This window comes from Seriola aureovittata, chromosome 2 (genome assembly GCF_021018895.1).
Source record: "Seriola aureovittata isolate HTS-2021-v1 ecotype China chromosome 2, ASM2101889v1, whole genome shotgun sequence".
Lineage (NCBI taxonomy): Eukaryota > Metazoa > Chordata > Actinopteri > Carangiformes > Carangidae > Seriola > Seriola aureovittata.
In genome coordinates, this window is record NC_079365.1 from 31,567,333 (window position 1) to 31,582,761 (window position 15,429).

Genomic DNA, 15,429 nt, shown 5'->3' on the forward strand with positions numbered 1-15,429 from the left:
TATACATATATGTCACCTACAAGGGGATATATGATTATCACATATATACATCCTCTGAGCTAAGATATAAGTTTATGACATATATGAAATGAGTAAAATGTGTATATGCATATATATTTAACATATCTAGATTCGTTTTTATGTAGTATAACATGTTATGAGCAGACTGTATATGTTGAATGATACATACATACATAAACATACAATTTTTTATGAGCTTGAAATATATGTCAATATATAAAATTGTTCCAGTTTGTAATAGGTTTCAAATATAATTTCTACTTATATTTTATTTTATATGTACATGTATTTCATGTATGTAAATTCAGTATGTGTACATATATTACATTTGCATATGGGTGATTAAAGATAGAAATTATAACTAACTCATGAATAAAATGAATAACAAAAGCAACATTCATGTTATTACAGATTAAGATGAGATAGTTTGTGTGTGTAATAAAATGTGTTTTAAAGTCTTGTGTAATCTGAATGATCTTATTTAACTCCAGCAGTCAGTGGAGTAGCTCAGTTACTTATTTTCTAACCGGGAAAACACCAACCGAGTCCAGACAAAACTTGTTCCAAACACTCAGCCTATTGGCCGGCCCACACCAACCCTTATCCAATCACATCGCTCAGAAGCGGGGCGGGATCTTCTACAGCCAATAGAAATGCAGAGTAGGTCCAGGTACGTCGTGTAAACTCGGCTCCGACGATAAAAACCGAGCCGTCATGTTTCCGTCCCTCCCTCTCTGCCACTATCCGTCGGCCAGGCTGCTGCAGCGCTCAACCTGCCCGGAATACAACACCAGAAATCAGCCATGTCTGACAAACTCCCCTTCAAAGTTGGTCAGTATCACGGTTCATCGTTTTAACTGTGCTCCGGAGTCAAGCTCCGTGAAGCACGGCGGCGGTTTTTTAGCTAGCATGCTGTTAAGTTTATGCTAACGTGTAACGGCTCCTCCATCATCGGGGGTTAGCCTGAAAACGTCACCGTGCAGTGAAGCTAATGTTTTCAGACGTTTAAGACTAATGTATTGTTATTCCCGCGATTTCTATCGTTAACCCTCTCTCTCGTGGCTCAGTTGTTGCTAACTTGCTAGCATGTGGTAAACTGTTAGCTGTTGTTATTGTGATTTAGCTAGCAGCGTGTTGAGCATGTTTGTTGTTCGCTACAATCATTTTAGGCTACATCCGGTAAATTCCCGCTTTTAACCCGTCGTTTTTTCAAACTTTAATTCAAATCAGAGAATGAATCGACATGTAACAGTCGCTCTGGTGCCAAGCATGGGCTTCAATCTGAGCAGAGGCGAGTCCACAGCTTCTGGGTGTTGTAGTTTATTAGCGGAGCCGTCGGCGTCACGCTCCTTAGCTCCGGTCTGTGTTTGTAAACTGCAATTCCCGTGATGCCTGGCGCCGCTCCGCCAGTTTATGCATGAGTGACAGGAGCAGGCAGAGACTGAGCTGCAGCCTATGTAACTTACACACTGTAGTAGTCCTGGACTACACGTGGTGTTTGTGTGCAGCAGGTTTTAGAGTTATGTGCATTTGATTAAATGTTTTTATTAATTTGTTTTGAAAAAAAAATCTTTTATTTCTTCAGATGTTTGGCTCCAGAAACCAACTGAGGGGGAAAAATGAAAAATAAGTAAAGGGGAACAGCTGCTGTAACATATTTACATTGAAAAACAAAAAAATGCACTTGATAAATATTTGATAAAAATTGCATTCAGTGAATGTGTCAGAAAACACATGCAGAATATTCATTCATTCATTAATTCAGGTATCATTCATTACATTAACTACAGTTGTAACATGTGTCATAACAGTTGTTTGCTGCTGTCACTACTGCTCTGGACGAGTTCGGCAGCTGGTTCAGAAGTTGCACAACGTCCTGCTAACAGATAGCTCCGGGGCAAAGTCTACAGCCTCCACTGGAAATAGGCAGTCAAGTGTTTAGGCTTCTCCGCAGTGACTATCTGTCAAGTCCTGACATGCTAATTAATGCATTATCACTCTATAAAACAAGTGGTAAATCAGTGCAACATATTTTCTCCTGTAGACAAATCTTTCTTGTTACTTCGCACCTTTTTTAAAGTGTAATTTTCTCCTACAGTTCTGATGTTTTATGTTAATAATCAATACAGCATTATATTAGTCATTAGTGCTGCAGTATGTTATTCCTTTATACCAGAATCAGTCAACAGAGTTTGCTGTGGTCTTTAGAGCAGTCGTACCAGTCACGCCTGTGGTGGATAACTGCACTTCAAAGACTAATACTGTACTGTTTATAGGTGGCTTTGAATGGGATTTGAACCCAACTTCCTGCCAATATTGGAGCTCAGCTCATGTACTTAAGACGGCTACAGACTTGTTTCACTCTCTGAGCCTCGTCTGAAGAAGTTAGAAGTTTTAGGCTGCGTTTGAAAAGTCAAAATAACCTCCTCTCACATCGTCTGCCCGACCTCCATGGAAATCATCATGAGGTCACAGATGTGAAGGAGAATTCATTAAGACTGAGGAGAAGAATCTGACTGACCTTACACTAATACACACACAGTATTTTTATTTATTTATTTTTTAAACTAACCTTATTTATAACACCTGGAGGATGACTGTCAACTGGATTGAAATGTTGAAATAAGAAAAATACAGAAAGTGTCATTAGAGAATAAATTATATTCAGACATAAGTTTATAGTTTCCTGACATTTTATATGTTTAAGTAGATAAAATTCATGTTTGGGTCTTTCCACAATGGGAGGATTTAGTCAAACAACATGAATGTATAGACTATAGTATTTAGTTCTGATGATGATGATGTAACTATAGATTCATCAGCTCGTTCTTCATGACGACTCCTGACTGATGAAAGAGAATGAATCTATATTTATGGATCTGGGCTTCAGTCCATCAGACAGAAACAGCTGCTCTGATGTTTCTACATGTATGTGGCTCTGCTGTGGTTTTAAATGTTGCTGCAGCAAGGAATTGTGGGACGGCATGTCTCCTTTCCTTTGGTAAAGGAAACTCCAGTGTTTCCTAAAGGAGATGAGAGAGGAAGCAGAGAAGCTCCTCTCCTCACTCTGATCATGAAGCTGCTCAGAGACTGAAGATCATTTCTCTCAGTCTGAAGCTTCATAAATAAAAACACTTTGTTCAGTCACGACTTTGAGCTCAGTGTGAAGTCGTTCCTGAGCCAGTCAGTCGGCCCAGTGCTGGTTCAGTGCAGTCAGACCAACTGAGGTGTGTTTGAACAGGCTGCAGTCTCTTTGGTGGTGGGGGGGGGGGGTTGGTTGTACTCTGTGACCTCATCCTGCTGCCTGAAGTTTATCTGCAGCATAAAGCAGAATTCTTCACTTCCTGTTAAATCACAAAGCTTCCTCTTATATTTTGATCATCTCTAACTTGAAGTGTACAGATTAGTGGTTTCAGCAGCACACATGTTCAGTATGGATAATGAAGGATAATGTCCCTGTGTGATGTTGGTCCTTATCTGCTTCTCTCCCCTGGGGGGCTGTTAGCAGTGGGCTGGTGGTTCAGTGCCATGTGATCTGATAGTGAAGCTCTGACTCCAGCTCTGACACATGGTGGCTTCAGATAAAGGACGGAGTGATTCAGAGCAGCAGATGCAGAGCTGTGGCTCTTTGCTCTTCTGTTGTGAGTCCAGCTGGAGATTATCAGCCGGTGTTCGCCCTGCAGCGCTGCCTCTGCTGCCTCTCTTCACCCTCCCCCCTGATTGTGACTGACAGGCTCTTTGCCTTCACTGTAAAAACTCTGGTTTCCCTCCATGTTGTATCATGCAGCTGTGAACCAGAGAGTTTTGTTAGTGGAGAAAAACACTTTGTACAAATCTTCATGGAGACAAAGTTTTACTGAAGCAACACAAACTGAAAACAAGAAGTGAAGGTTTTACAGTGTGTGCAGAGTCCTGCAGCTTTACCTGTCGGGCATTTTGCATATTTCAGTATATTTATTCTGATTTTATTTATGCCCTTCATGTGTTTGTTGTTGTTTTTGTTATCATGAAAACATCATGATCTGATACCTGATAGATTTGAGGTGTACAGAAGAGGATTAAAGCCACATGGAAAAACATTTTCTATTAAAATTCAGACTTAAAAAAAAACAAAAAAAAAAAACTTTTTTTCCTGAAACTTTATTTATTTTTTTAACGTGGCCCTAATCCTCTTCTGTAGGGGTGATGTTGAGGGGTGGTGTGTCCTTTAATTGAGACGACAGGTGAACATGTGTTCATGAGAGTGGAAGGGCAAACAATTTTCATCCTCACAACTTCAAAATATACTCGACTACAAATATGTTTTTGTTTATTTTAATTTTTTTTTTTACAAGTTTACAGTCGCACGTTTTTTTGTTTTTTCTTCTTCTTCTGGTTAATAAATGTTGGAACGTTCAGGAGAGACTTCATGTTGATGTAACGGTACACAGTGATGCTTTATTACGTTTTAAATCACTCACCTCTGTGAGTGAGGTCACGTTCTTCACTGATAAAAACAAAACAAACTGCACATGTGCAGCAGCAGCTGATGGAGATTAAAGGAGTGAACAAACTACAACACACAGTTCAACCCCCCCACTGTGTAACGGCTCGCAGTCACATTAGGCAATGATGCACTATTTTACATGCATTAGGAAAAACATTTGCAGTTTTCACCAGACTACTTTATTTGCACATTTGCTGTTTTGCAAAAAAATATGAATTTTCATATTTAGACAGGATTAAATAAACGGAGTCCATGGTGAATAGAAGACATCAGTTGAGAATATATAAACTGTAATACTCACATTTCTCCCTGTGTCTCCCCCAGCTGACATCACCCTGGCCGAGTGGGGGCGTAAGGCCATTGATATCGCAGAGAATGAGATGCCCGGTCTGATGAAGATGAGGGAGATGTACAGTCAGTCCAAGCCTCTGAAGGGCGCCCGCATCGCCGGCTGCCTCCACATGACCCTGCAGACCGCCGTGCTCATCGAGACCCTCATCGCCCTCGGAGCTGAGGTAATGTCTAAACGTCTTCACCCAGAGAAAATCCACCAATCAGAAAACAGCCCTCTACGGTGACAGGAAGTGTGGCAGATTCCACATTCTGCAGTGGATTTATTTATTTCACCTGCTCATGTCTCATCTTTAAATGAGGGAAGTCTAAATATAAATCTGAAATATCTAAAGCTTCCAGCTGCTGTGACCTGCTGCAGTCGTCTTCTTTAAGAGCAAAGACAGATGCTTTAGACGAGGACATGATCTGTTCATTCACACAGTCTCTTATACAACGATGAGACTGGACTTTGTTTCCACTCAGATCTACTTCACGTCTTCTGGTTGTTCATTGTCGAGTCAAACGTCTCTAGGAGACGGAGACCTGTTGTTGTTTGTATTAGTTATTCTTTATCCTAGTTTGACTTGTTCTTGATTCATGTGAAGAATCAGTTTGTGTGGAGAATACATCTGGGTCAAGATTCATAAATGATGCGTTCACATAAAAACCATACATACGCCATTTCCCGTTGATAAATTAGTTTTTATCAACACAATGTGTCACCTCACACATTCCTTCAACCATGTGAACACATGGTTTTCTAAAGAGATCCAAGTTACAAAATAAAGAGACATGTAATTTAACAAAATAAAGTTTCTAGCTTTAGCCTTAAGTTACAGTTTAGCTAACTAATGTTAGCTAGTTTCCAACTTTAGCCTTGAGCTACAGTCATTTACTAAAGAATAAAATAACCAACTTCAGAGTTTCGTTCATTATCATCATTAAAAGTTTTATAATAATTTAACATTTCATAAACAGAAGTAATTGTTGGTGTTTAATGTCCTTATTATTTATTGTGAGTGATTGTGTAAACTGATACTATTTTCATATTGACTGATCTCAGTGTTGGAGCCTCGTTAAGACTCTAGTCCCAGTAAATGAAGCTCAGAGTGAAACAGGACTTTACATCAGAGTGATTGTAAACTGATGATGTTTTTACATCCAGTGTCACAATCAGTGAAATTGTTCTTCCTCATCTTTCTTCTCTTGCTGTGTAAACATCAAAACTTATAATGATGATCAGCTCTGTGAAGTTTTCTATATTTTCACTTCACTGTAACTTTAGAAAACGGTGCGTTCACGTGTCAAAGGAAGGAATGAGGAAATGGCTTCATGCTCGTGACTCCAGCAGCTTGTGTTCACGTCATTAGTCCAGAGATTCACACAGTTTCCGCTGCAGTGATTTGTTTTATTAGTAAAATAGATTGTTCTTCATGGTGACTTTAATAAAGATCTGATTTTATATTTTAAGACAAAGTCGTACGTTAATGAAGTTAATTTAGTACTTTAAATGAATAATCAATTTAATTCTAAAGGTTCACTGACTTTTTCTAACACTTGTAAGTAAGTACATACATACATAAACTTATGATCCTTAACTGGATGACTGGTTGTGTTGGTGATGACTCGGTGTGTGAACACGGCTTCAGACCAGCAGCTGACCAGTGAACTTGTGTCTGTCAGGTGGAGCTCTGCTGTAGTTCACCACAGTCAGTTAATGACAGAGGACAGGTTATTGATCCAGTCATCAGAACAAACTGTCTCAGTTTTCCCTCTCCCTCTGTCTGTCTCAAGGCCGTGAGTCTGTTATCATGTTGGTTTTATCTGACCTGGTCTGGTCTGGTCTGGTCTGGTCCTGCAGGATCCTGCAGCCTGAGAACCAGCTGAGACTAAACAACAACCTGCTCTCTGAGCCTGGTTCACTTCTGTCTCTGTGCTGAGACACTGAACTGTGTGACTCTGTATCTGGATTTATTCAGTCAGTGAACACCTGTTGTCACAGTAACTTAAACTCTGTCACATGCAGCTGGAAGTTAAAGCTGCAGTGCAGTGTGTGTGACACTAGATGGCAGCGCTGTGCGTGTTTGGATCATTAACTTCATTAAATAGAATCTGAGTCTGATCCAACATGAAGTGAATGAGCTGCTGTTGTTTTATGAACCAGGTCATCATCACCAAGGTGATCAGGGCTGAACCATGTGAAAGACACATCATATTGTGATATGAGCCATGATTTTAGTTAGAGTGCTAATTTTTGCATTTTGTTGGTTCCTGCACCAAACAATCTTGTTCCTTTACATCTTGAATATGATTTTTCTCATTTTAGATGTCAAAAGAAACATTGCAGCTCTTGCAATTTGGATATTGCACTTGGTTATGTTGCAGTTTTGATTAATTGTGCAGCTCTAGTTAAGATGTATTATTATTATTATTGTTGTTGTTGTTGTTGTTGTTGTTGTTATTATTATTATTATTATTATTATTATTATTATTATTATTATTATTATACATGAAGTGACGTCCTGCCCCTCGAGGCGTTGCAGCTCAACTGTGAGTGTTGCAGCTGTGTCAGGAGGCGGCAGAGAGAGACAGGTGGTGGTCTGCACTGAGACTCTACGACACACTGAGGACTCAGAGTGATCATCACCACCCACACCTCAACACTGAGGCTGCTGAATGAGCCAATCAGACACTTGTAAAGGTCACACCTGTCAGTCACAGGTAGAGCTCTAACTGATGATGATCAACACCAGAACATGACTCATCTAGACTTTCACTTTTAGTTGGAATTTGATTTTAATTATCTTGGATAAAAAGATAAAGAAGCCTGATTCTAATACAGTTAAATTATGTTTATATTAAGTCAATGTTTATCTTCCTCCTCAGGTTCAGTGGTCCAGCTGTAACATCTTCTCCACTCAGGATCACGCTGCTGCCGCCATCGCCAAGGCTGGTATTCCAGGTAACACACACCACCTGTGTGTATGATGTTCCATACCTGTCTGAGTGAAAATATATACATTCAGATTTATGTATGAACTGCAAACACTTAGTGTGTCCACACCACCCACAGTTTAGATTGACAGTTGGTGGGTGGGAATATTCCCATGTGACTCTGAGAGGAAGCAGGTGAACAGGTGTGTGTGTGTGTGTATTTTGTGTGTGTGTGTGTAGTGTACGCGTGGAAAGGAGAGACAGATGAGGAGTACGTGTGGTGCATCGAACAGACTGTGTACTTCAAAGACGGTCAGCCCCTCAACATGATCCTGGACGACGGAGGAGACCTCACCAACCTGGTCCACAAGAAGTACCCCAAACTGCTGGCAGGTGTGTTCTCTCTCTCTCTCTCTCTCTCTTTCTCTCTCTCTCTCACTCACTCACTCACTCACTCACTCACTCACTCACTCACTCACTCACTCACTCACTCACTCACTCACTCACTCACTCACTCACTCACTCACTCACTCACTCACTCACTCACTCACTCACTCACACACACACACACACACACACACTGTACTGTAAGAGTAAATTAAGCGATGTGTAGATTTCTCTGTGGGACTCATGAAGATCCGTCTTATCCACATGTTGAAGCTGCTGTAGAGTTGGACACTGGTCTGACACAAGCTGCATCTCATTCATGTTTTTATTTATTTTATTTATTTATTTGGCTTCCCATCAGCCACCACCAAGTCGCAGCTCCTCTTCCTGGGCTCCACTTAGGGAAAAATTACATCCTAATGCAAAACAATGTAAAATAAAAACCAAGACAAAAAAGGAACAAGAAAAGAACAACACAACAGGAACCTGAGCTTTATCTAAAGTAAAAAGCAGATGCCACTAAAAACAGTATCTACAGTGACTGAAGAATAAAATGAGGTTAAAAATTTCTCATTAAGTTTCTCATTAATCATCATCATATTAGGCATCAAAAGATGTTTTTTTTAGAGGTTGTTACAGTTGAACTTTATTTAAAATTCAGTCATTTCAAACAAAGTTGTGATGTTGTAGATCAGTGGTTCCCAACGACGGATGGAGCTTTATTTATTCCTACGGCAAATTCCAGCAGCTCAATGGTGCAAATAACTAAATAACTGCAATAATCCAGAAGTATTATTATTATTATTATTATTATTATTATTATTATTATTATTATACATGAAGTGACGTCCTGCCCCTCGAGGCGTTGCAGCTCAACTGTGAGTGTTGCAGCTGTGTCAGGAGGCGGCAGAGAGAGACAGGTGGTGGTCTGCACTGAGACTCTACGACACACTGAGGACTCAGAGTGATCATCACCACCCACACCTCAACACTGAGGCTGCTGAATGAGCCAATCAGACACCTGTAAAGGTCACACCTGTCAGTCACAGGTAGAGCTCTAACTGATGATGATCAACACCAGAACATGACTGTTTCACGTTTAATCCAAGATAACTGAATTCAGAGTCTCTTCTTCTTCCTTCTCCTCCTCCTCCTCCAGTGTCACAGGTGGAGATCATCTGAGCCCCCCCCCCCCCCCCCAAAAAAAAAAAAATCACGTCTCGGTCATGTGACTCTGGTGTGTTCTCAGGTATCCGTGGAGTGTCTGAGGAAACGACCACAGGTGTCCACAACCTGTACAAGATGATGAAGAAGGGCGATCTGAAGATCCCCGCCATCAATGTCAACGACTCTGTCACCAAGGTAACCACCTCCATCAGTCCTGCTGTTCAGCTGCATCGTGCAGAGTCCACATGAGGAACAGGAAGATATTGATCCTCGTTCATTCTCTTAAATATCACCATCAACATGTTTGATTTGTAAAGTGTGACCTCACAGGTGGGTGGAGTTTAATATCAGGTGTTTGTCTTGATTTTCTTCATCTTTAGAGCGAAATGACTCGTTATAGAAGTTTTGAAATGATCTCATCTTCTAGTGAAACACCGACTCTACAGTTGTTCTGATGCTGCTCTTTGAAACGCCTCCGACACCTGATCAGACTTCAGCGTGCGTGGAGTTCATTAATGATCGTTATCGTTTATGAGCTGGAATAAACAGCAGGTGTCCAGAATCACTTCTTCCTCTCTGCTCTAAAACAGTAGTGCAACTTCCTGTGTAGGCTGCAGTTTCAGAGCAGTGAAGAAGAGCTGGTTTCTGGTAAACAGTGTAGCATTAGCTGTTAGCAAAACACCAGCAGTTTGTCAACAAGTTGAACTAGAGGGTCGCTCCAGTTAAAAAGTTATTAATTCCTACATTTAGTTATTTATCTATTTATTTTTTGAGTGACAGTCAGATTGGACAATAATAGATCTCATTCATGTGTGTGTTGATGTTTAACATGAGTCATACAGCAGTCATCTCATCCACAGTCAGTAGTTTGGTAGTCAGACAGCTGTTTTTTATTTTCTTCATGTGAAAATAGAATGAGAAATGTTGTTGAACATCTCTAATTATTCCGCTCAGTGAAGCAGCTTTAATCTGCAGCTGCACAATTAATCCAGATATAAACAAAATCTCAGTTTGACCACGTTCAACATCCAAATCTCAGCAGCTGCAGTTTCTTTGAAGGTAAAATGTGTCACATTGTTGTTCATTGTTAGCATTAGCATTGTTAGCACCATCAGTGTTGTGGCGCTACAGAGACGCCACGACCTACAGATCATATTCTCCAGACGTAGAATCACATCTTCATCATTCTTATATTTTCTTCAGTCGTTCACACTGAAATCACAAGATCTGATAAAAGAATCACAATCTGATTTTGTGCAGAAATCACTTTGGTCTGTCGACACGTCGTGTCCACTGTCTCACTCAGACCATGTTTGGTCAGAAAGTTAAAAGTTCAACAGTGACACTTTGAGGTCGTAGGAATCCTCAGACTTGTTGAACTCCATGTCTGAACATGACTCCAGGTCCTCAGCAGGAACTGGTCTGTCTCCTGGTTCTGTTCTGGAGAAACTCGACGTCATCGTGTCTCCTGTCTCTGTCCCTTCTGCAGAGTAAGTTTGACAACCTGTACGGCTGCAGGGAGAGTCTGATCGACGGCATCAAGCGCGCCACCGACGTCATGATCGCCGGGAAAGTCGCCGTGGTGGCGGGTTACGGTGACGTGGGCAAAGGCTGCGTCCAGGCTCTGCGCGGGTTCGGAGCTCGTGTCATCGTCACCGAGATCGACCCCATCAACGCCCTGCAGGCCGCCATGGAGGGTAGGTGACCACGGACAGAGCAGGATGGAGCGTTCAGGAAGTCTTCAGACCCTTCAAGAGAAAACTACTTTTTTCCAAAAGCTGAAATGTCACATTGACACATTCACAGCATCAGTCGTTGTTTTCTGCTTTCGTGGAGAGTCTGTTATCTTCAGATCTGATGAGACTTTCTCACATGTTTATGGACAAATCTGTGTGAAGCTCCAGGTCGAGCTGTTCAATCAAACAAACTTTATTTGTACTGCACTTTTCATACAGGTCATCAAAGAGCTTCAGACTGATGAGAAACAATAAAACCGATTTTTAAAAAAGAAAAATAATAACATGAAAAAACAATAAACTCACAAGAAAATTAATAATAAAAGAACAAAATAGAATAAAATATAAATTTTTATAAGTGAACAAGATTAAAAACCATATTTAATGGAAAGCCAGGCTGAAGAGGAAAGTTTTGAGTTCATATTTAAACTTTTCAACACTTCAGCTGCTCTCAGGTCGTCATGGAGACAGTTCCATCGGCTTGGAGCTTCACCACAGGTTTGAGTCCTGAACTTCAGAGCAACTAACAGACGGGTACCGGACGACCCAAGGAGCAGAGAGTGTAAACATGAGACACGAAGAGCTTTAAAAATGATCAATAAAATCCAGACAGAAGAGAAACAGTTGCACTTCAAAAATATTTTTCAGATGATAAAATCAGATTTGGAAACACGAGCTTCAAGGTTTTAGCTCTGAATCAAAGATCACCTCCAGGTGTTTCACCCGGTGAGTCCAAGGAGCCGAAGATTTAACATCTCGGTGAAATCTGAGAAGAGACGCGACTAAATAAGTCAATAAGCAGTTTGTGGATGAACAGACGAGGTTCTCTCTTTAAAATGTTAATCACAATACTTAATCGATCCCTTATTGATCCCCAGGGGGAAATTAAATGGCATTACAGCTGCTCCCTCAACAGTGGAACTGTATCAGCAAAGAATAAGAATTAAGATTATATGGATAAAATATGAAAATATGTCCTTATACTGTGAGATGTATCAGACGAAAGATGTAGTGATCAGTCTGTTGGGTCATGACGCCGCGTATTGACCTCTGACCGTGTGTGTTGCTCTGCAGGTTATGAGGTCACCACCATGGACGAGGCCTGTAAAGAGGGAAACATCTTCGTCACCACCACCGGCTGCGAGGACATCATCCTGGGACAGTAAGTTCAGCTCACGGTCTCGGCTGCGTCTCGCTGTGATGACGGCGTCTCTGATAAACGCTGTGTCTCGTCCTCAGACACTTTGAGAACATGAAGGACGACGCCATCGTCTGTAACATCGGACACTTCGACTGCGAGATCGACATGAGCTGGCTCACCAAGAATGCCGCGGAGAAGGTCAACATCAAGCCTCAGGTACGACTCCGTCACAGCGGCAGCCATTTTGTTTTCAGGTCCTCTTCTCCGTCTCATTCTTGCGAACACGATATCTCAGTAACACCAGGATGAACTTATTACATTTTGGTGGATAAAGGTCAAAGGTCACGGTGACCTCAGAAAACACTTATTACTCGAGACTTGACAGAACAAATGTTTAATATTTTCTCTGACTGGATAAACGATGTGAGCAGGAGGAGATTCTGGTTTTATACTAGAATAATGTTAAACTGTTGACTCCATTAATCTTCCTCCTCCTCCTCCTCAGGTTGATCGTTACCGTCTGAAGAGCGGGCGTCACATCATCGTCCTGGCTGAGGGCAGACTGGTGAACCTGGGCTGTGCCATGGGACACCCGTCCTTCGTCATGAGCAACTCCTTCACCAATCAGGTGAGTTGATCCGGAGGAGCGATCAGATGATCCTTTACTTCACCGTCTCTTCAGCTGTGAACATGAACCTGGACGAATCAGAGAAACCTTCAGATCTCAGATCAGTCTGCCTGAGTAAAACATGTCTGTGTGATGATGATGATGATGATGATGATGATGATGATGATGATGATGATGGTGAGTGGTGTCCTGCAGGTGCTGGCTCAGATCGAGTTGTGGGTGAACACCTCCAAATACCCCGTGGGAGTTTACTTCCTGCCCAAGAAGGTGAGAACCCACTGAACAACAGCACTCTCTATTTTCTCACAGACTTTCTGTTCATGTGTTCAAAGATTTAACGAGTCAGGAAACGTTGCGTCAGACTCGACTTCCTTCGTTTGAATCTGAACGTGATGTTTTCGGCTTCACGTTCATCAGGTGGTTTGAAACCAGTCAGGTGATTGACAGGAAGTTTGATCTGCAGCTGTTTTCAGTTTCAGAGTGTCGGTAGATAAAAAGATAATAATCTAAAGCCTGTGATTTGATTCTTTATAAACATGTGGGAAAAAAACTGCATATAAATGTAAGATAAAGATTAGATGAACTTTTATTGATCCGCTGTAGAGGAAAGGAGAAAATGTGATAAAGAAATATAATAATAGAAACAGAATCTAGAATAAATAAGATAAATTAGAAATACCATATACAATTACAAAGTATGTATTTCTGTAAATATTAAAATGAATATAAAGTATTATTTAGAGGTTCACATGTTGGCAGAAGTTTACACTCACTTAGCTCGTAATTATTTATCAAGCAGAAAATACCAAATGTTTTGAGATTCTTAAATGAGACGACGTTCTTCTATTTTCGTCTTATATTGGTATAAATTTTAATATTACGTTTTAAACAGTTTGATGGACAAAAAATTAAAATCTGAAAATTTCATCTTTTCAATGTTTTCTGAAAATTGATAAAAATAAGTCAAAGAAATAAGAGGCCAAAAGATAATTATATAAATACTTTAATCATCCCATCATGGGACCTTCAGTCATCCAGCAGCTTCAGTTTCAGTTCAACAGGAAAATAAAACCATATAAAACGTTCTGTTTCACATGAAATCAGTAAAAGTCAAATTAGGCAGAAAAAACTTAGTTTCTGACTTTATAGAGTTATAAAGTTTATATAGAGTTTAACTGTGTCTCTTGTCCCTGTGTCCCCAGCTGGACGAGCAGGTGGCCGCCGCCCACCTGGACAAACTGGGGGTGAAGCTGACCAAGCTGACAGACAAGCAGGCCAAGTACCTGGGTCTGCCCAACGAGGGGCCCTTCAAACCGGACCACTACCGCTACTGAGCCCCCCCTCCCCGAGCCCTGCTGGGGAGAGGAGAAGAAGGCGGAGGAGTGGCTGGACAGGTGTTGGTGTGTTGGTGGATGATGGGAGCTCTGGGACAGTTTCTCCAGGTTTCACTCTGGGAGCCAAATATCAAGTTTTCAGGGACAGAAACAGTTTGATTTTCCCTCTTAAAAAAACAAAAAAACTTTTCAAACGCCGTGTTCTGCTTTTACTGATCCTCCATAGAGCTGCTGAGTAGAAACAGGAAGTAGACACAAAGCTTCATCAGTAGTTTGATGTGGGAGTGTTAAGTGTCATAAAGTCGAATCAACAATCAGCCGAAAGTTTAGTTTGTCTCATCGTGTTATTTCCCTGACACCTTCATCCCTCGTCCGTCTCTCCTCTTCCTCATCAGCTCTCCTGAAACACCGTCAGTGGCCGTCAGAGACTCTTCCTCTTGTTCATGTCATTCCCTCCTTTAATGGAAAAAATAAACCTCTTCTATCCGACCTCCATCTCGCAGCGTCTCCAGGAGAGAAGGTTTCGAGGCAGACGGCTTAGTGTACAGTGGCCTTATTCCATAACACTGCCCTGTGTTAGCACTTAACTCAAACTGTACGTGAACTGAAGACGAGCGCCGCTGCCAAAGGAACCTCCAACGCTCCTCCTGTTTCTGCCTGAGTCTTATTCTGTTGCCTCATTTTCCTCCTTTATTGTGATTTTTATTTAATTTGACTTAAAGGGCCAAAACATGTGCAACAGCCCCCCACCCCACCCCCCTCTTTTCATTGTAGTGAATCAGGTTGTTCAGACGCTGGGTGGAGTCAGTGACTGTCGTGGTTACAGCCTGAAGCAGAGTTCAACTTCCTGTAAACCATGGATTGAAAACTGAAAAATAAAGACGTTGACTCTGATTGTTTGTCCTCGTGTGGTTATATACATGATGTTGACGGGTAGAACTGAAACGCACTGTGGCTCAGGAGTCGCTGGTTTGATCCCCGCCTCCTCTGGTCCACATGTAAGTGTCCCTGGGGAAGACCGGTTGTCCTGATGCATCATCAGTGCAGCAGATATGCTAACTGTTCTGAAAAGATGCTAACTACGCTAACTGGTCTGGAAAGATGCTAACTACGCTAACTGTTCTGGAAAGATGCTAACTACGCTAACTGTTCTGAAAAGATGCTAACTACGCTAACTGTTCTGAAAAGATGCTAACTACACTAACTGGTCTGAGAAGATGCTAACTACGCTAACTGTTCTGAAAAGTTGCTAACTACGCTAA

At 41.3% G+C, this 15,429-nt stretch overlaps 1 protein-coding gene and 2 non-coding genes across 3 annotated transcripts; all 3 read left to right on the top strand.

Annotated features, from left to right (window-relative positions):
* Positions 1-695: 695 nt before the first annotated feature.
* Positions 696-15,061, top strand: ahcy (adenosylhomocysteinase). Its single transcript, XM_056385337.1, has 11 exons — positions 696-852; positions 4,832-5,022; positions 7,727-7,802; positions 8,015-8,167; positions 9,411-9,523; positions 10,818-11,025; positions 12,139-12,226; positions 12,304-12,421; positions 12,711-12,833; positions 13,029-13,100; positions 14,036-15,061. Exons 1-11 carry the CDS (start codon positions 825-827, stop codon positions 14,165-14,167), a joined length of 1,302 nt encoding a protein of 433 aa, XP_056241312.1. The 5' UTR covers positions 696-824; the 3' UTR covers positions 14,168-15,061.
* Positions 7,362-7,495, top strand: LOC130162092 (small nucleolar RNA SNORA17). The gene has a single exon (XR_008826227.1). It is a non-coding gene; the product is annotated as a small nucleolar RNA SNORA17 (small nucleolar RNA).
* LOC130162096 (small nucleolar RNA SNORA17) lies at positions 9,011-9,144 on the top strand. The gene has a single exon (XR_008826228.1). It is a non-coding gene; the product is annotated as a small nucleolar RNA SNORA17 (small nucleolar RNA).
* Positions 15,062-15,429: the final 368 nt, after the last annotated feature.